Source organism: Marmota flaviventris, chromosome 18, assembly GCF_047511675.1.
Source record: "Marmota flaviventris isolate mMarFla1 chromosome 18, mMarFla1.hap1, whole genome shotgun sequence".
NCBI lineage: Eukaryota > Metazoa > Chordata > Mammalia > Rodentia > Sciuridae > Marmota > Marmota flaviventris.
In genome coordinates, this window is record NC_092515.1 from 5365265 (window position 1) to 5386320 (window position 21056).

The 21056-nt window shown below is 54.6% G+C and overlaps 2 protein-coding genes across 3 annotated transcripts; both read left to right on the forward strand.

Moving 5' to 3' along the window:
* Nucleotides 1-12511: 12511 nt before the first annotated feature.
* On the forward strand, nucleotides 12512-15553 carry LOC139702698 (kallikrein-12-like). Of its 2 annotated transcripts, XM_071604526.1 has the most exons (5): nucleotides 12512-12548; nucleotides 12852-13011; nucleotides 13699-13958; nucleotides 14445-14578; nucleotides 15398-15553. In XM_071604526.1, the coding sequence occupies exons 1-5, from the start codon at nucleotides 12512-12514 to the stop codon at nucleotides 15551-15553; spliced, it is 747 nt and encodes a 248-aa protein (XP_071460627.1). The 2 variants fall into 2 exon arrangements, with proteins under 2 accessions (XP_071460627.1, XP_071460628.1); XM_071604527.1 differs by lacking the exons at nucleotides 12512-12548; nucleotides 13699-13958 and having other exon boundaries at nucleotides 12885-13011.
* A 2687-nt stretch (nucleotides 15554-18240) lies between these two features.
* On the forward strand, nucleotides 18241-20794 carry LOC114079195 (kallikrein-11). The gene is made up of 5 exons (XM_027920338.3): nucleotides 18241-18307; nucleotides 18691-18847; nucleotides 19213-19478; nucleotides 19993-20129; nucleotides 20642-20794. Exons 1-5 carry the CDS (start codon nucleotides 18268-18270, stop codon nucleotides 20792-20794), a joined length of 753 nt encoding a protein of 250 aa, XP_027776139.2. The 5' UTR covers nucleotides 18241-18267.
* The last annotated feature ends 262 nt before the right edge of the window (nucleotides 20795-21056 follow it).

Sequence of the window (21056 nt, forward strand, 5' to 3'; positions counted from 1 at the left end):
AGCCTTCTTGCCCTTGGGAGCACTACACAGTCCTTCGGCACTAAACTTGGGGGACACTTTAAAAACAGCAAAATCACATGTGCACACACACAAGGACAAAAAGGAAACCTGACACTACCAAGACCAGGCAAAGGACGCTTGGTTAAGGGGTGACAGCTGAAATACAGAGGCAGAGCCCCGGCTTGCTGGAGGAGCTGGGATCCTGCGTGTGGCATGTCAGACTCCACCAGGCTGCGTGTCCACAGTGACCATGAAAGCCCCACAATGATTGGTTTGAGGGCATCTCGAGTTTTTATCAAGTGGGCATATTAAAAAATACTGAATTAGTGAGTAGTCAGACTGACGGTGGCTGAGGGGTGAAAAGGGAGTGGAGGATAACTCCCTGGTCATCCCAGTTCTCACCAGGAGAGCTTAGCCCTCAGCACCCTCAGCTCTGCACACTCAGATTCCACCAACCTCAGATTCAAAATAAGTTTTAAAAGTTGTGTCTGGCTGAGCGTGGTGGCGCACACCTGTAATCCCAGCAGCTCAGGAGGCTGAGGCAGGAGGATCGCAAGTACAAAGCCAGCCTCAGCAACTTAGGCAGACCCTGTCTCTAAATAAAAAATAAAAAGGGCTGGGGATGTGGCTCAGTGGTTAAGCACCTGGATTTAACCCTGGTACCAAGAAAAGAAAAAAAAAAAAAGCCGTACACATACAGACTCTTTTCTTGATGTTATTCCTAAACAATACAGTACAGCCCCTGTTTGAGGCTGGGGATGGAGCTCCATATCGAGTGCATGCGCAAGGCCCTGGGTTTGATACCCAGACCAAACCAAATCAGTACAACACCTGTTTACACAGCACTTATATTAAATATTATAAGTTATCTACAGATGATTTAATGAATACTGGGGGTGTGCCTAGGACATATGCAAATACTATACCACTTTCTTTTTTAATATTTTTATTTGTAGATGGACATAATTGGTTTTTAAATTTCTATGTGGTGCTGAGGATAGAACTCAGTGCCTCACACATGCTAGGCAAGTGCCCTACCACTGAGCCACAACCCCAGCTCATGACATTATGCCATTTTCTAGAAGGGTCTTCAGTACCCACTGATTCTGGTGTTTGAGGGGGTCCTGGAACAAATCCCCTGCAAGGCCAGGGATGACTCGTTCAGTGTTCAAAAGAGGGTGGAGTCGGGCAGGTCTGGTTTGGCCACTGTGTCCTGGGAGCCTGGGCTTCCCTAGCTCAGGGCTGCTGGGAGGACTGAGTGGAAGATCAGCAATTCAAAGCTCTGCCTGCGGCGGATTCCCAGCCCAGCTCCTCCTCCTCCTCCGTGAAGGAGCAGAGTCCTAAGGGACACAGTGGCTGAGGCCAGGCAGCCTGGGTCTGGATTCCAACTCTGTCACTCACTGTCAACCCAGAGCCACCTGCCCTCCTTGTGCTTCAGTTCTCCAGGCGCTCACGTGGGTGTAAGAATGTGCTTACCGCCAAGCGGCCTTAAGACCCAAAAGCAAAAGGTTGTCCACAGAGTTAATTGAACATAATGGCAGAGGACATATTTGTGACTTAGGGGTGAGAAAAGACGTTTGAAAACAGCAGAAGGACTGACCTAGAGGCAGACGATCGTTTAATTTGATTAATCATAGCTAAGGACTTCTGTTCAACAAGACACTGGACAAAGTACGTGGATGGGTAACAGCCTGGCTCAGGGATACTTGCAACCTAAACCGCTGTCAACCCGGAGGTGCTTCTCAGTCCTTCTGGAACTCCTGCAAACAGGTGAGAAAAATGAGCGAAGGATATGAACAGATTTATAAAAAAGGAAACCCCAAAATATCATTCAAAATGATCCTCAGACCATTAATTGTGTAAGAAATACAAATAACGCATCGCTTTGTATTCATTAGATGGATAAAAAAAAAAAAAAAAAAACCTTGGAAAGTTAATCCCAGTCTTCACAGGGATGCAGAAACACAGGAACCCTGCGCCCAGCTGGTGTGAATGTAGATTGGTATGTGTACCTGGAAAAGTCATTTGCACACCCTGGTTGAACTAAGTATGGACAACCCCCAATTTACAATGATTCGATTCAGAATTTTTCAACTTTAAGATGGTGCAAACGCTGGATGAATTTGGTAAAAACTGTACTGTGACTTTTGCACGTTGGTATTTCCTAGGCTGGCAAATCATGGTAAGATTCTCTCCCAAGACACGGGCAGCAGCAGTGAGTTCCCAGTCAGCCCCACAACCCTGAGGAGCAATGATTGACTCCACAGTGTTCCGCGTTGCTGAGCTGTAAGATCTGGTGGGTCACGTGTATTAAGTGCATTTTCAACTGACGTATTTTCAATTTACGATGGATTTATCTATCATCGGTTGAACACTTATATATGTATGTCCTAGGACTCAGTCCCTTTCCTGGATGTCAACCCACAGGTGAGAGTTTTTCACATAGGGGCAAGAAGGAGGAGGTGTCTGCCACCGGATTCCTCCCTGTGGCAGAATGAGAGGAAATTGGAGCGCTCTTCAGCGGGGATGTGGATGGAGGTTGTTCTCGCCCAGGTCCCACGCAGGCGATGGAATTTGGTCTCCTATGTGTGAAGCGGGCTGGCTGCAAAATTAAGCTAAGAAGAAGTCCCAAGAAACTGCACCACACGCAAGTCATCTTGGAAAGCGAGCGCAGATGGCTCTAGACCTTAGGGGTCAAGTCTCCACCCTGGGAAGAGAGAGAACGGGGAGCCCGCGTTTGCTTTATTATATATGGGAAACTTCAAAGGTTATCCACAGAATGTTCTTGGTCAGACAAGGCAGGAGGGGGGCTGTCCAGGTGCAATGGGTCACGCCCAACTCCGGAGCTAGGAGAGCAGCCTCCCAGCCCAGGAAGACTAAGTCACGTGCATTGCCTAATCCATTGAGTGGGAGGAGCCCCCAAATAGCCTGCCATGCCAGACCAAAATCTCCTTGGCTCAAGGCCCAGTGAAGACGCTGAATAGCTCAGAGTGGCTTCCCACAGGATGTGGCTGATCCCCACCACACAGGACTGCATGGCAGTTCCAAGCGACAAACTAGGAATCAAACCTGAAAGGTACAGAGGACTGTCCATACCCAGAGTTGGTGCTTAAGTTGGGCAACTTAAGCACTGCTGGTGGTGGAGAGAAATGGTCCAAACCACTTGGGAAACATTTGGCAATTTCTTGCATACTTAACCCTGCACTTATCTTAGGAGCCGTGGATTTGGCTCCTGGGTATGTACCCAAGAGAAATGAAAACATACGTCCACACAGTGATCTGCACGTGAATGTTCACAGCAGCGTTCTGTGTAACAGCCAGAAACTGGAAGGCACCCAGGTATTCAACAGCTGGTGGATGGATAAACAAGTTGGGAAAAGCCATGGATTGGACACCACTCGGCACAGGGACGATGAACTACTGATAGACGCTCGCAACACCGTGGAGGGACCTGAAATGCTTTGTTCCAGCGAAAGACGTCAATCACTTATTGAAGCCCAAAGCACAACTGTTGTGTCAGAAGAAACCTCAGTGGTCGCCTGGGGCCAGCATGGGCAATGAAAATTTTTGCAAAAGGGGTAGTAGGCAGCTTGGGGAAAGGGTGAAAAAGGGGGAGAGGGTGTTCTACATTTTTATATGGAACTCATTACCTGATTGCCTCCAATTTCCAAGATTCGTCAAAGTGATCACTTCAGAAGAGTGGTTTTGTTTTGTTTTGTAGTTGTGTATGGACAGAGTGCCTTTATTTATTTATTTATTTTTATCTGGTGCTGAGGATCAAACCCAGTGTCTCACATGCCAACCAAGTACTCTGCCACTGAGCCCCAGCCCCAGCCCCAAGAAGAGTGTATTTACTTATGTAAATAATAACTAGTTAAAGTAAAAAAAGGATAAAAAGACAGTTTTGAGTGAAAAAATAAGAAAAGCTGTGCACCACCACACCATTGACATAAAAGAAAAATGTGCACACAAAACACTACAGAACTTGTAAGATATGCATGAATAAAAAGATCTGTGAATACACTAATAAAATATAGTGAATGCACTAAATTAAACACTTCTTTCCCCCATACTGGGGATTGAACTAGGGGTGCTCTACCACTGAGCTATACACCCCAGTCCCCCCACTTTATTTATTTTTTTGACACAAGGTCTCGCTCAGTTGCCCAGGCTGGCCTCGAACTTGCAATCCTCCTGCCTCTACCTCCCAGGTAGCTGGGATTACAGGCATGCACCACCACACCCTGCTAAATTCTACACTTTAATTGTCTGTGTGAACTTCACCCTAAGACAACAAATGCAATAATAAGTACAATAGCAAAAGATACAGGATAATAAAGATAATAGCAAAGGACACATGATAACAAAGATAGCAAAGCATACACAATAATAAAAGCAATAGCAACAGACACACATTCATAAAGATAAGAGCAAAAGATACGCAATATAAAGACAACATCAAGGGATCAAAGGGATCAAATAAATAGGAAAACAAGAGCCTTACACTCTAAAGATAACGTCACCAACTAATTCAACTCTCTCCATCAGAGGATCAAGAACTAAACACATTGAAAAAACATTTTTAAGTTAACAAAAACTAACACCAGCTTCAGAGAGGCACGGGGTCCTCGTGGGATTACTGCTGGAGCCTGAGAGCACCTTCCTAATTGGTGGCTGTCATCATTACCATTATCATGGTGGTTGCACTTATTGTTGATATAATTGGTATGATGCTATGTCTCCAAGGTCCCAGGGCCAGAGCCGGCTGCTCTGAGTGACAGCTGGGGATTTGAGAGAGTAGGAGGCAGCCGCCCAAAGCCTTCCGGTGGAACAGAAAATAATGAAGTAGCTGAGCTGAGGCTCACCAACAACACCTCCATTCAGGAAAGCCAGTGGGGGGCGAGGCTTGTGGCCTCCTCCTCCGCCCTCCCCTGGGATTTCAGGGCCTCCTCTTCCTGCTTTTGCCCACGGGGTTTTAGTCACAATGGAGGCCTGTGCAGGAATGTGCGGGAAGGAAGGGCTGGTGGGAGAGGAGGAGGAGGGGACTCCCCCCCTCCTGGAGGGAAAGCTGTGCTCCTGGCCCCACCCAGCTCTGCACAGCGTGGGAAACCCTTTTCTTTCATCCTCTCCAGGGCAAAACTGTCCCATTCTACAGAAGGGTAGACTAAGGAAAGTGCACTGCTGATGTTACCCCGACCAGGCTGAGGGGGGTGTGGTCCTGAACACCCCAGGACCACCCCTTCAGCCCGGAGGGTCCAGGCCAGGCTCAGCCATGCCTCCCGCCCCCACCCCCACGCGCCAGGCCCGTGGCAGAGACCTGGTTGGACTTTCCAGACTAGCAGGGACAAGAAAAGCCCACCTCAGGTCAGGAGTTTTAGAGGAAGAAACTCGGTGGGTCTCAGTGGACATGTGGCCACCTCAGACAGGATGGACTCCATCTAGAACTGGCTTGGACATGGAGATTGACCATGCCACCGCCTCTGTGGGCCTCTGTGGGGTGACCACACAATTGGTGCTGTGGGGGGGGGGGTGTCCAGGTGTCCATCGTCCCCACGGGAGGTGGACCAGGGGTCTCCCTCTCTGGCTCCTCTGGCTCACTGGCTTGCTGGCACTCACTCGGAGCCAAGCCACCGGACCTACAGAGGTTCTGCTACAGCTGTAACCAACCCAAGTCTGAGGTTTTTTTACAGTCGGTGTCTAGGAACAGAAGTATGGGGTTGGGACTCTCCTTCAGTGCCTGGGCCATGTGTCTCGCCTGGACCCTCTGTGTCTTAATGCCACCACACTCGGGGGCTGAAGCTCCACCCCAGGTCTTCCGACTCTCTTCTGGTCCCACTGGAGGACTCCCATTCTCTAGGGTCCTGGTTGGGGCGGGGCACACGCCTGTGTCACCTAGGAACCTGGCAGTTCTCCAAGACACTTGTGGAAGGATAATTACAATGTTGCAAGCTGAGGTCACATTCTTAAAAGCCAATGGCTTGGTAATTAGGACCCTACAAATAACTTTGCTACTGTATCTGCTGCTGCCTCTACCAGAACAAAGACCCTCATTCCCAGAAATGTTTTAAACTCACTCCCCAGAGGCCACCCAGCTCTGGCTAGGGGTTGATTTAAACTTGATGTAAGCCTGGAGTCCCCACACCCAATAACCCCACAGTGCCGTGGCACAAGGTGGGAGAGCTGACCCCAGGAATACTGACTTGAGGCTCACACACACAAAAAAAGTGTAAATATGAATAGAGTGGAGAGGAGACACCCCACCCCGAAGTGTATCCAATAGTCAGAAAAAAACAATTTTTTTTAAGACAAGAGGAAAAAGTTCAAGGGGTCTATTTTACAACATGGTGACCAACGTAAAACAATGTGTTGCACACTTGAGAAGATCGAGGAGGAGAGTGTGACGCTCTCATCACAGAAACATGGCAAGCATGTGAGGCAAGGCGCCGGGTAACTGGCTTGACTCAGCCATTCCACAGGTACACGTACTTCTTTCTTTTCCCCCACCATAGGCCAGGGATGAACCCCAGTGCTCCCCTGTGAGCTACACCCACAGCCCTGCATCATGGAGCACCCCATAAGTGTGTGCAGTTTATTTGACAACTATTTTTTTTAATTTAATTTAATTTATCTATTTATTGTACCAGGGATTGAACCCAGGGACCCTTAACCACTGAGCCACATATTTTTACCTTTTATTTAGAGACAGGTAAAGTTGCTTAGGACATCGCTAAGTTGCTAAGGCTGGTTTTGAACTTGCGATCCTCCTGCCTCAGCCTCCTGAGTCACTGGGATTACAGGCATGTACCACTGCATCCAGCCCCCCCAAAAACAATTTCCTTCAAGGATGTAAACCTATCATACCAGCCCCATTTAGAGGACGGGTGGCTGTCTGTGGGCCGACTGTTAAGGTCCCCACCCAGGGTCACTGCACTACATTGTTCCATTCCATCCGTCGTCGCTGGCTCCTGTGCTTGGCCAGACTTGGCTGCTCTGCTCATTTTGTTCTGTTGTCACAGCCCCCCTGTGTCCAAAAGGACACAGTCTGCCTGCCCAGCTGCCCGGGTACCCGCAGCCTGCCTCACACACAGTGTGCAGATGTCAGGGCAAAATGGTGAATGCCTCCCCCCGCCCATTTCAGGGTCTGCAGCTCACAAGTCTGTAACAAAAGACGGGTTAGCCCAAGAGCAGCGGAATTCGTGCACTTAACCAAGTTTGGTGAAACACGGAGTCTTCAGAAATGAAGGCCCGAAGCCCCAGGGGAGCCGTACCTCTGCGCTCCGGCTGGGTGCAGAAGGGATTGGGTAGGAACGCAGCTGGACCAAAGAGCCTGACCTAAGGTCAGGATCCCGGAGGGGACACGTGCTCGGCCCATTTGTTCAGCTCCTTCTGGGCCTCTGTGTGCCATTCCTCTGTCCATGGGGAGGCAGGGCCTGTCCCTGGAGGGTCTTCAGGGAGTTAGAGACAGGTCAGAGAGTGACATTTCTAGGTGGAGTGACTTGCTTTGGGGGAGAGAAGTTCCGGTTTCGAGGAGCCACTCTGGGAAAGAAGTGGGAGGAGGAAGGAGGAGGGAAAAATTCAGGGGAGAACTTCTTGCTTCAGAGGCCAGCCTCCTTCAGCTCAGCGGAGCTCACAGACCACACGAGGAGGCTTCAGTCAGCGATGGCCCATGTGTGCACTGGTGGTCCCTAAGATTAAAACGGAGCTCAAGAATTCCCATCGCCTAGTGACGGCAAGGTGCCACATGCTCCTCAAGGTTCCTGGTGCTGTTGGTGCCAACGGACCAACTGCACTCGCAGAGTATCAAAGGTGGCACCTACAATCACGTCATGCACTTGATGATGAAGTATCATGTACGGTGCCCACGTCCCGGGCAGGCGATGGAGTCAGGGTCGCTCCGTGCGAATCGGGCTGGCAATGAAAAGACCACACAAACCCAAAGTACCTTTTTCAGGAGTCAGGGACGGCTCTGCGACCTCAGGGGTCAGCTCCTGGGCTGAAGGGCAAGAGGAGCAAGCGAGGCAAGAGAGAGCAGCACCCCTGGAACCCCCCTATTTACTGGGGAGAAGACATTCCATAGAATATTCCACCCAAATAAGGCAAGGGGTAGGGTTTTGAAGGGTGGAGTCTTGCTTGGTGATGTCCTGTGGTCAGCAGATTGACTGACCCTTGGCAAGCCACACCCATCTCAGGTGCTGTGTGGGTCACAGGCAGAGCGAGACGACAGGCACTTTTGTGTGGAACAGTCCAATCGGGGCACAATGACAGACCACACACTCAAATGTGCACAGCTCACACACACAGCCCATGGATGGCTCGGGACAATGTACTTGATCATGAGGACACATGGCTATGATGCTGGTTCTTGTCTGTATAAACTTTTATTTTTTTAGTATTTTTTTAGTTATAGATGGACACAAGATCTTTATTTTTTATTTGTTTATTTTTATGGGGTGCTGGGGATCGAACCCAGTGCCTCACATATGCTAGGCAAGCACCCTAGCCCAACTTTTTAATGATTATTAGAGTGCATGCCTTCTGCTTATAAAGACTATTTACTGTGGAGATGGGATTGTGGCTCAGTGGTAGAGCACTCACCTAGCACACGTGAGGCACTGCATTCAAACCCCAGCATCAAAAAAATGAAATAAAGATATTGTTTCCACCTACAACTAAAAAATTAAACTAATATTAAATATATATATATTTTTTTTTCACTTACTGTGAAACAGCCAGGCATGGTGGCACAAGCCTATAATCCCGGTGGCTCGGGAGGCTAAGGCAGGAGGATCACGAGCTCAAAGCCAGCCTCAGCAAAAGCGAGGCACTAAGCAACTCAGTGAGACTCTGTCTCTAAATAAAATACAAAATAGGGCTGGGATGTGGCTCAGTGGCAGAATGCCCCTATGCTTAATCCCCAGTACCGCCCTGCCAAAAAAAGAATATTAACTGTGAAACAGAACACCTCCATCTCCCATATTCCATGACTCGATGGCATTAAGAGGCCATGTGGAGTCACTGACCTAGACCACTGAGGTAGTGAGTGAGTTTTATCATGTGTGCACAATGACAAAAACAAATGCATTTCCAAGGACATATCCCCATGGCTAAGTGACGCAGGACGGTGCTCAGCGGCCAAAGTTCGGGCTTGAGGACATGGAGTTCTGAGCCTCTCCACGGCATGACACTCACCACATCCAACTCTTCCCAGAAGCAGAGATAGGCCGTCAGGCTGTTGGCACACAGGTACAACATCACACTGGTGATGTGGCCCCTGTCCCGGGGATCTGTCCGACACACTCCTTCACATAAAAAGCTCGTGTACAGGGGAGGGGGTTGGCCACACAGAGTACAAGGCTGAATTTCTGAAAATTATTCAGTTGTAACCAGAACCCCTCTGCCTTGGCACTGTCAAGAAATAGCTACTGAGCCTCTGAGCACCCACAGCGCCAAACACACACATAATGTTTCAGGCTGCAGTGGGTTGGAAGCAATGTATTCCTCGTCTAAAAAATTCACTTAAGCCCACTCTTGCCATTAGTTGGAGAGCAAGCCACCTGGAATGGAGGGAGGCCTCCAACCAAGGCTCTGGAATCTGGCCACCACAACACGGCGGGCTCCCACCAGCGCCCAGAGTCTCCCTCACCGGGCAGGCTTTGGCAGCTTCTCAGGCTTCCTGGGTCTGGACCACTGTGAGGGCCACAGTTGCCTCTGGGCTTCTGACTGTCCTTTTGGATTCAGGCCATTTGCCCTGAGCGAGAGAGGCACTTCCTGGTCCCATGCTGGGTTTCCAGGAAACACAGACTCAGAGCCTGTGACCTCTGAACTGTCTGCCAATAATGGCTTAAGCCTTTAACCCTGGAAGCAGCAGCCCACACATCCAGCATGGCTGTGAGGCCTCCTTAGTCAGGATGGAGCTGAGTCTGAGGGCGCTGGCACGTCCCACCTGCAGGAAAGGGTGACTCCCCCTAGCCACCATTCCTTGCAGATGCAGTGGTGCTGGAGGGACCAGCGGAGTGAATGGCAATGGGACTGCGTGGGTGGCAGTACCACCAACACACAGGTTGGAGCCTTCTAGGGAACGGCTGCCTCTCATCCCTTGCCCAGAGTGTCCCTGAGGGAGAACGGGACAGGATGAGCTTCAGGATGATTTTGCCAGCAATCCACAGCAGGAGCATGTTCTTAAAGGTGCTTGAGCCGCTGCCAGTGACCTGGCCCTTAGGTCCTGACCCAGCAATTCCTTCTGTTAGCCCTGTGGGGGAAGAACTCTGGAAATCTCTTCTTTCACAGGTACCAACTATTGATCAAATCCACACTCCCTGCCATCCTTGACAAAACACTCCTTTTCCTCTTCAGGGTTCCACAGGTGGCTGACAATGACCAGGGCACACATTTTATTCCTTTGGAATGTTGAGTGTGGCTCTGGGACAAGGCATTGGACGGGGTAGACTTTCCTTTACTGAACTCGGGCTTCGGGCCCATTCACGTCCACATGCAGGTCTAGGAAACACGGTCCCCGTGACTCATCCACCCAGCTCGGGGGTGGATCCTCATAAAACGCTGGATTCCGTTTTGATGTCTGACCTCTGATAACTTTGAAGTCTTCCTTTCCCTTTTCCCTTCTTCCCCATATATGGGAAAACCTCGGTGCTCCTTCAGCCCACACACGCCCTGGCTGGGCACGGGACCCCTCACCCCGCCGGCCCTTCCGTTCTATCTCAGGATGTTTTTGGACCAGGTGGGGACCTCTGCCTCCTCCCCGCAGGAAACCTCGTCATGAGAATGCCAGGCATCACTGACCCTCTTGGGGGTGCAGGGCACTGTTAGTCCCTGCAATTGAACAAAATTTGGGGTGCAGGGGTCCATCGTGCACTGAGAGGTGCTCACAACCAGTGAGTGGAGTGTCAAAGGGGGATGGGCAAGGCACACTCTGAGCCTGCATCTGCTCATCCACCAAGAAACACGTACCCCAGGCCCATGCCAGGGACACAGGGACACCACAGGTAGCATTCCTGCCTCGCTCTGCTCTTGGCAGGTCCCTCTGTGGGTTCCCAGGGGGACGCACAGGCACTTGACCAGCCTGGAGAGGTCGGGGGGCTTCCGGGCTCCTTCCTATGATGAGGAGATCAGGAAGGGGCCTCGCGGTGCAGGGAAAGGCACCTTGGGCTGGGGACCGAGAATCCAGGCATTTCTAGTTCCCAAAAGGCCAAGCTGGGGGCAGAGAGCCAAGAGGGGACTGCGTGTGGGTCTTGTGGGACCTGGAGATCTGTGCTGGAGGGCCAGGACTTTGTTCTGGGATATGCGGGGGGGTGCCACAAGAGGGTTGTGAGCAGGTCAGCTCTGGGTGTAGACAGAGCCATCCACATGTAGGAGGTGGACTGGAGAGGGGGGAGACTAGAGGCTGAGTGTCCAGGTGGGAGGTGTGAGGAGCTACGGGGACAGAAAGGAGAGAAAGGCAGACAGAGTAGGAGGGGATGGTGCTGGGTGTGGTGGTGCACACCTGTAATCCCAGCAGCTCAGGAGGCTGAGACAGGAGGATCTCGAGTTCAAAGCCAACCTCAGCAACGGCAAGGCGCTAAGCAACTCAGTGAGAGCCTGTTTCTAAATAAAATATAAAAAGGTGCTGGGGATGTGGCTCAGTGGTTGAGTGCCCCTGGGTTTAATCCCCAGGACCAAAAAGTAAAAATAAAAAGCAGGAAGGTAAGGGTCCTGGGGTAACCAGAATGAACCCTGAATTTAGAATCAGACAGGACACAGTTGGGGAGCCTCCCTGCCTCTCCCTGGACACCTGTTTGGCAACACCCCCTTCTCTTTCTGGGGTGCTCTCTGCCCTGGAATTCGGGTTCCACAGCCTCCCCTTCCTCCTGCCTCCTTGCCCACAGGTTCCAGGCAGCCCCACCCTCCCGGCTCTTTGTCACTGGAGAGTGGGGATTAGAACCCAGCTCCAGGAGCCGGTGCTTTGAGTCATCAGCGGCTGCGAGCTGGTGTGGAGAGGAGGGGCCGGGTCTTCCCACCCTGGTTCCTTCCGCCCTGTCCCCTTGGTTCACCTGTCAGCTAGAAAGAGCTCCTGGGGATTAGAGAGCCCCACCTCATCTTCCTCGTCCCCTTCCCACAAGCCGGAAGTCAGAAGTCCCAGTTGGGCTGGGACAAAGAGAGCTAACTGCCTCGTCAGCCTGGGGCCTGGGGTGGCTGACAGAGGGGACAGGTGGGGCAGCATGACAGGTGGCTGAGGAGCCAGGTGGCCAGTGTGAAAGGTGGCCGGCAGATGAAAGGCCAGGCAGGGAGGTGGCCACAGAGATAGGCAGGCGGAACCAGGGACAGCCACAGAGAAGGTGAGCGGGGGCAGGCCATCCACCACGGAGGGGTGGCATGTGGGGACAAGTAGAGGGGACAGTAGGTCAGCTCCTGAGAGATCTTCAGAGAGAAGGGGAGAGGGGAGAGAGGGTACGGGTGGGAGGCCAGGGAAGGGCCACCTCTGAGAGTCCCTTTCTCCCAGGCTGTGGCGGCGGCCGCTATGAGGCTGGGCATCACCCTGCTCCTGTGCACTCTTGGTGAGTTCCTGGGCAGGGCCAGGACGGGCGAGAAGAGGCTCCGTCTTCCAGCTCAGCTCAGCCTGGCCCTAGGATGGGAGGGGGGCGGCGGCTCTGGCCCACACCTGGCCTGCCCTGCTGCCACCGTGTCTCGGGCTCTCTGCTTCCCTCTAGTCCCTCTGTCCCCTTTCCCGCCCTCTCTGGGCCACTCTGGTGGGCCACTGTGTCTCAGACCGGCTCTCTCCATCTCTGTGCTCCCCTTCTTTCTCTGACCCCTGGTCTCTGTCTCTGACCCCCTCTCTCTAGCTCCGTGCCTGTCCCCAGGGGCGAGCCAGGCCCACACGGAGAAGATTGTCAATGGCGTGGAGTGCCTGCCTCACTCGCAGCCGTGGCAGGTGGGGCTCTTTGAGGGCACCAGCCTGCGCTGCGGGGGAGTCCTCATTGACCGCAGATGGGTCCTCACAGCTGCTCACTGCAGCGGCAGGTGAGCCCCAGTCTGGGCCCTTCCTGGTGGGCAAAGAAGGGTGATGGGGAGGCAAGTGCTAGGGAGGGTCCCCAGGGAGGCACCACTCAGAATAGATCTTAGGGGATGAGGGTGCCAAGGGTACAAAACTAGTTCTGCAACAAAAGAGTCTGAGGTTAGATGAGGAGTGGAACTTCCTCAAGAGTGGGACTAGGGTGGGGCTGGGTGGGGTGAGGTGTAGTGGGTGGAGGACCCAGAGGGTCCTCATGTGCCACCCTTTCCTATATGGCATCTGTCACCAGTCTCAGCCACTACTGGTCCCAGTCTGGGTCCTGGACCACATTTACCCCAAACTGAGTGCAACCACAGGGACAAGGTCTGTCACCTTCCTGGGCCTCAGTAGCCCCATTTGTAAGATGAGCCACTTTTTAGGTCTGATGCTCTGGGGTTTTTTGATGAAAGGGGAGATCAGACCTGAAGGGGCTGAAAGACAGCAGGACAGAGATGCCATGCATAATCCACTTGCTCAGACAACAGTACTGACAACTCCTCTATGGGGCCAAGTGGCAGGGACAGGCATTGAACTAGGGAAGATGTCAACTCCAATCACCTCCTGGGCTTCACTGTTTAAGAGCGTCGGAGCAGGCAGGCGCGCGGCTCCGAGGGGGCGGGGCTGCCCTGCCACCTGCTGAGCCGCTGCGACCCCAGCAGGTACTGGGTGCGCCTGGGGGAGCACAGCCTCAGCAGGCTGGACTGGGCCGAGCAGATCCGGCGCAGCGGCTTCTCCGTGACCCACCCCAGCTACCGGGGAGCCCTGCAGAACCACGAGCACGACCTCAGGCTGCTGCGGCTGGGGACACCAGTGCGCGTGACCCGCGCCGTGCGGCCCCTGCCCCTGCCTAGCTCTTGCGCCGCAGCTGGCACAGAGTGCCACATCTCCGGCTGGGGCACCACCAACAAACCATCGAGTAAGGAGCCCCCTGGGCAGGGGTCAGAAGAGGGAAAGCCCGGGGTGGAGGGTGAGAGGGCAGGAGAGAGGGCAGGCCTGGCAGCAAGGGAGTGCGGTAGACACCAGGACCAGGTCTGGGGTCAGAGATCAGGAGGGATCTCCTAGGACTTAAAGAGGTGAAGGGAGTGGGTGTGGGGTCAGAAGTCAGAGGTCAGGGATGCAATCAGGTCAGAGTGAGGTCAGGGGAGTAAAGGTATATATAAGTAGGATCTGGGTGTCAAGGGTCAGGGGCTTGGGTATAGAGGTCCTGGGATCCAGATGTTGCAGATCTGGGTATAAATTGGGATTTTATCTCATATCTGAGATTAGAAGTCAGGGGCCAGAGGTTTAGGTCCATAGAATCTGGGGTCAAATAAACTAGGATCAGAAGACACTCTGGAGTTGGGACAAAGGAAATGAAGAGGGGGACTTTGAGGGACCCTGTAGCACGACCTCCCGTCCCCAGGCCCATTCCCTGACCGGCTCCAGTGCCTCAGCCTCTCCATCGTCTCCAATGCCGCCTGCCGGGCCGTGTTTCCCGGGAGGATCACCGACAACATGGTGTGCGCCGGCGGGGTCGCTGGGAGGGACGCCTGCCAGGTGAGCACACACAGGAGGTGCATGGTCACCCAGGACAGGAAGTGGGGGCTGAGGAAGGGAAACCAAAGCAGGGAGGGACTCGTGGAAATGGGGACAGAGGAAGAGATGGGTGAGAAAGAAGGCGAGGTTCAGGGAGGCGGAGAACAGGTCGAGGGCCGGACGAGGACGGAGCGAGGGAGGGAATGGAGGAGGAAGGTGGAGACGGACAGGTGGCCCAAAGAGAGGGAGGGGGGAACAGAAGGACAAAGGGTGAGGAAGGCAAAGGACCAGCCAGGATCTGCAGCTGCCAGACCCAGGGCTCTGGGCATTCCCCACACTATGTTCCAGCTGGTGCGGCTCCAGGGTGACAAAGAGATGTGGGGACAGAGACGGGAAGGGGCCAGTGGGCTTTTACCCTCTGATTCCACATTCTTGCTTTCTGGGGACCCCCAGGAAGGAGGAGGAGGCTGCTAAATCTCACTGTCCCGGTACCCAGCCACTGTCCTTAAGAGAACTCTCTGCCCTCGTGCTGTCCCGCCCTCCTTCTCTGGGATTGGCCGTAGGAGATAGTTTTCTCTTCACTCATTGGCCAGCGGCCCAGCCAATGTCCTGGAAGAGTCCCACCTCCCTTCCTGGGATTGGCCCTCAGGGACAGTGTGCTCTCTTCGATTGGCTGGCCACTTCTATTGTCTTCCCGGAGCCTGGCTGTGCTCCTCCCTCTCAAGACCAGGCTTGGACCACCACCCATAAGGCCTAGGAAAGGATCTGTGATAGGCGAGGGGTGGGGAGGAAAGCAGGAGCAGGATGACTCCCTTATTTATGCAGCATTCCGTCTTACAGGGTGACTCTGGGGGACCCCTGGTATGCGGGGGAGTCCTTCAGGGGCTGGTGTCCTGGGGGTCCGTGGAGCCTTGCGGGCAAAAAGGCATCCCAGGAGTCTACACCAATGTTTGCAAGTATGTGGATTGGATCCGGATGATCATAAGGAACAACTGACCTGCTTCCTCCATCTCCACCCTCAACTTGGGGGCCTTTCTGACCCTCAGCACCAGAATCTTTTGTTGATCTGGGGAACTTCTTGGAACTGCGATTCTAGTCAGTCCTCCTGAGGCCCATGACTTGAGGGGAGGACTGCACAACTGTCAGAAATAAATACCGTGTAACTGAAGGAGGGCTGTGTCTGTCTGATGATCCTAAGCTCTTTGAGACTGGAGGGAGCCTCCTGGGCTCCTCTACCTCCAGGTACAGAAATAGACATCAGAGAGTGTAGCGTTTTCCCTCAGGGATCACACAGGAATGGAGCAAAAAAATTTACTGGTAATACTAAAAATGAAGGCCATCTTTCTCCATCAGGCATGATAGAAATAGTGCCCAGAGCTTATATGCTCTTCAGTGGCCTATGAAGAACCTGAAAGAAGAAAAAGAAAATATCAAATGCCAACTGAAAATCAAATTTCAGTGACCATTTAATGAAATGTCTATGACATGTGACTTTTTTTACATTGGCCAATGGCGGCTTGGCTCTTTTGTGTTGAGCCAACTTATATTGGTGCAGGAAGTCAGTCTATTTTAATGTCTGGATGGCCCAGGGTGGTGGAATGTGGCCCCTGTCTCAAAGGGTCCTGCCCACCTCTGGGGTTCTCTCCAACAGGCCGAAAGAGAACATCATCCTCTGAAAAGTGTGGATGGGGACCTGGGGACTGAGGAGGACAGGGCTCAGCAGCACAGCCAGGCCTGTGACTGACTGAGCCCAACAGAGCTGGGCTCTCCTCGTGACTCTCTGGAGTCTTCATCCCACCCCCCACCCCACCCCAAGGCAGGGCCGTCACCCCCATGTGGCAGATGAAGCCTCGTGGGGTGGAGTCCCTCGTCCCACGTCACAGAGGTAGGAAGAGGCAGAACCGGGGTTTGAGGCCAGGGTTGGCTGCTGTCAGAACCTAGGGCTACCCCGCCTTGTTCCACATCTGGTTAGGGAGAGAGCAGAGAAAGACCCAGGGAGGAGATCTGAGAACAAACAGCTGGGAGAAGTGGGGCTCCACACCGGGTTTCCCAGATGAGGAGGCTGAGGTGGCTGAAGGACTGGAAGTCGTCAGGCCCAGGCCCCGCAGCAGCGAGTAAGTGCACCGCTGGACTTGGACCCAGATGTCCAGCATCCAGAGGCCCAGGAGGTGGGGAGGGCCGCAGAGGGAAGAGGCTTCAGAGAAGGAGGATCCAGAGAGCCCTAGGGCTTGGGGCACCTGCCGGGCTCTTCTCCCCTTGCTGGGCCCTGGCTGTGCAGGCCCCGACCTGCCTCTCTCACCTGCCGTCCTGCCCCTTCGCCTGGCAGCAGCCCCACCTCCCTGACGCCCCAGTTTCCCCCATCTTTGGAAAGAAGAAGGGAGGGGCCCAGAGGAGGCCAGGGGCCACAGCCAGCTGGGGCTTCGAGGAGAAAGGGGCAGGGCAGGCAGAGACAGAGGAACTGGAGGAAGACAGGGACTGGAAAGCTTGGGAGCCACTGAGACATGGACAGGAAGAAGGACAGGCCACGAGAGACAGGGCCCAGAGCCCAGATGGAGGAAGGAGCAGAGAGGGTCGAAGGCCTAGAGACAGAAGGAAGAAGACCTCCCACACAGAGGGCCAGTGTGGCAGAGAATGACAGAAACAGATTCAGAGATGAGCAAGAAGGGGACCGGTGCATACAAGACAGATGACACAGGGGAAGAGGGGCCTGGAGAGGTGACGCGGGCAGCAGAGTGCCAGGGAGGCCCCCACACCCCGCCCCCAGGCAGCAAGGCAGGGCTTGGAGGCCAGTCATCCCGGTCTGCCCCAGGCCACCCCTGCCTGCCAGCCTGCCTGGTGCCTGGCGCTCTGACCCAGCCTGCCGCAGCTGCCACCGCCGGTCCCCCGGAGCCCCAGCCCAGAGCCCGTGAGTCGGGGAGGGAAGAGAAGCCCCCTCCAGGAGTCTGCTGACCCTGGTCGCCAGTCCTCCTCTGCCTCGGTACCCACTCCCCTCTGCTCTGTCCTTTCCAGCTTGGGTGGGGCTCTCTACCTCTCTCTGGTCTCTCACCTCCAACCTGCTGCCCCCAACCTCCATGACCTCTGACCCCAGCTGGGAAGCTCAGTCCACCCTTCAGTCCCACCCCCGCTGGCAGGGCATCTCAGGGCACGGCCCTCGCCGTCCACCCCGCCCAGCTCCCTCGGGCTGTCTTTCCAAGGGGCAGGGGTGCACCAAGGGGAAAGGAGGAAGGCAGACACGGTCCCACGCTGACCACTTCCTTCCTTGGAGGCGGACCCCAAAGCCTCCATGTGGCCCTGCTGTTGAGACCACAAAAAATGGGGTGGTTACCGGATGGGGCCTGGACCCTGGCCAGGTGTGGGGGGGCGAGAAGAAGAGCACCTCCACAGTGTGCCCAGAGGCCCGGCCCTGGCACAGCCCCTCCCAGCAACTTCCTCTGGCTCCTTGGCATTCCAGAAGCTTCTAGCTGGCCCAAGTCCCCTCCAGGCCACCCTGGAGCCTAAGATTGGCCTTAAGGTTGATTGTTGTGCTATGAGAACCAGGGGGCTCCCCAGACTGGCCCCTCCCTGGGGGAAGCAGGCAGGGCCAGGAGAGGGGGCAGCTGGCGTGAGGCGAGGGTGTCGTGAGCAGCCCTCCTCTCCCCTCAGAGTGCTAAGGGCCGGCTCCCTTCTTGTCCCCAGAGGAACCCGGGCCTTGCCCTGCCCCGCTCCAGGCCATGATGATTCTGCGATTCATCACGCTTGCTCTGGTGACAGGTACCGTGATGGTGACAGATGGGGAGGGCCGGGCCCTGGTTCTGCCATCGCTGGGAACCCTACCCTCTGGTATTCAAAACCTAGACAGACCTATGTGTCATGGGCATGGAGACCACCATAGGGCCATGCTGGGTGTAACCCCTCTAGATGCCAGCATGGGGAGAGGTCAGGGGCCCAGAGGAGGGACCAGGGAGCTGTGGTGGGGAGGGCTGAGCCACCAGTAAGGAAGCACTTCAGTTCCTCAACACCTGACCCAAGCATGGCACACCCCGTGGGACCCAGGTCGAGGCCAGCCCACCCCCTCACTCTCCTCTCCCACATCCGGGTCTCCCGGGCCTAGCCCTTCTCAGGCCTGAGCCCCTCTTTTTCCCCGCCTCCTGCAGGGCACGTCAGGGGAGAGACCAGGATCATCAAGGGGTACGAATGTCCTCCTCATTCGCAGCCCTGGCAGGTGGCCTTGTTCCAGAAGACGCGGCTGCTCTGTGGGGCCACCCTCATCGCCCCCAAATGGCTCCTGACAGCAGCCCACTGCCGCAAGCCGTGGGTGCGGGGGCTGGGGCGGGGCTGGGAGGGGGCTGGAGGTGGAGAGATGGGTGGCAGGGGGCTTGAGGACAGGAAGGACATGGAGGAGGGTGGAGAGCTCGGCGGAGATGGGGAGGGGGCGTTAGCAGGATGGGTGGGATCGGTTGGGATTGCAGACAGAGGGATGGATGTCTGGGGACCTGGTGGTTCTGGGAATGGGTTGGGGGTGGGGTTGGAGCTTGGAAGGGAGCTCCAGAGGGAGATGGGGTTGGAAGCGGAGCCCCGTCCCTTTGTTCTCGAAGGTGTCACTCATCTCTCCTCCCCAACCCTGCGCGTGTGTCCCCTCCACCTCTCCATCTCTGACCACTGCCCTCCCACCTCAGCAGCTACGTGGTCCTCCTGGGGGAGCACGAGCTGCAGCATCAGGATGGCTGTGAGCAGAGGCGAACGGCCACCGAGTCCTTCCCCCACCCAGACTTCAACAACAGCCTCCCCAACAAGGACCACCGCAATGACATCATGCTGGTGAAAATGTCCTCCCCGGCCCTCATCACCAGGGCCGTGAGACCCCTCACCCTGTCGTCACACTGCGTCACTGCTGGCACCCGCTGCCTCATTTCCGGCTGGGGCACCACGTCCAGCCCCCAGTGTAGGGACTATAGAGGGGAACCTGGTGGGGGTGGGAAGGGAGGGGTGGTCACGAGGATGAAATGACACAAGGGACCAGAGGAACCTTCTGAGGTCCGATTCATAGTGATGCAAGAGGGGTTGCCTGGGGTGTCCGGAGTAGGATCTGTTGGAGGAAAGATGGAAAAGTCAGGACTGGGCATGTGGGGGGCGGGGACAGAGACACGCATTTGAGCCTCACAGTGGGACAGGTGTGATGTGCAATCTAAAACTGCTAATAGGAGACCTCAGACAAGGAGCTTCACCTCTCTGAAGCTTGGTTTTCTCCCCCCCCACACACCAAGGTGGCATTAGAGATAATATGTAGACAGCGACTGCAGACAGATTGGCTCAATGGTGTGACCCTTGCTATTGGTATAAGCAGACAGTCGAGTTGGCCGTGTGTACAGAGGACAAGGGCTCTCCCCGGAGGAGCGCAACTCGTGGGGCTGGGGAGGGGGGCTGGCTTCCCACGGCCTCTCCTACTGTCTCTGCAGTGCGCCTGCCCCACACCTTGCGATGCGCCAACATCTCTATCATTGACCACCAGGAGTGTGAGAGCGCCTACCCAGGCAACATCACGGACACCATGTTGTGCGCCAGCGTCAAGAAAGAGGGCAAAGACTCCTGCCAGGTCAGAGGGCAGGGCCAGGTCTCCCACCACACCCCAGCCCCTTCCCCAACCTCAGTGACATGCACAACCCCAACCCCAGTGCCAAGGCCACCTGTCCCTGAAGCTAAACCCACTCCATCCCCAGTTACCATATCTGACTCCAACACACTCCCCAGCCCCATGCCCACCCCCATTTCCAACTGAACCATCCCCAAACTCATTTTTTTTTAGTTGTAGATGGACACAATGCCTTTATTTTGTTTATTTAGTTTTATGTGGTGCTGGGGATTGAACCCAGCGCCTCACACATGCTAGGCAAGTGGTCTACCACTGAGCTACAACCCCAGCCCGCCAAACTCATTTGACCTTAAAGCCATCCTTACTCCCACCCACAATCCCAAGTTCACCACCCCAGTCCATCACCAACACATCCTCTCCCCCCTCCCTCCCTCCCCCCCCACCCCCCCCCACCCCCCCGCTTTCCAGAACCTCCGCCCTTTGCTCTGACTGGTTCTCTCTCTTCCCATGCCCAGGGTGACTCTGGGGGCCCTCTGGTCTGTAACGGGTCTCTTCAAGGCATTATCTCCTGGGGCCAAGATCCATGTGCTGTCACCAGAAAGCCCGGTGTCTACACAAAAGTCTGCAAATATGTAGACTGGATCCAGGAGACCATGAACAACAATTAAACAGGACCCACCCCTCAGCCCCATCTTCCTGTAAACATTTGATCTCATTCATTCTGCTCTCGAGAAACCCTAAGCCAGGACTCTTCCGTGCACTTCCTTGGCTGCAGGAGACGCTATAGCTTTATAACGAACTTGGGGTTTGGAATCAGGGACGGCCTGGCTGGCACTAACCTGTGACTCTGGAAGCGATGATAGCTGTTACGTTCACTGTCATATCTCTAACCCCAGAGACAGTTCCTGATGTACACCAAGGTTGTAATAA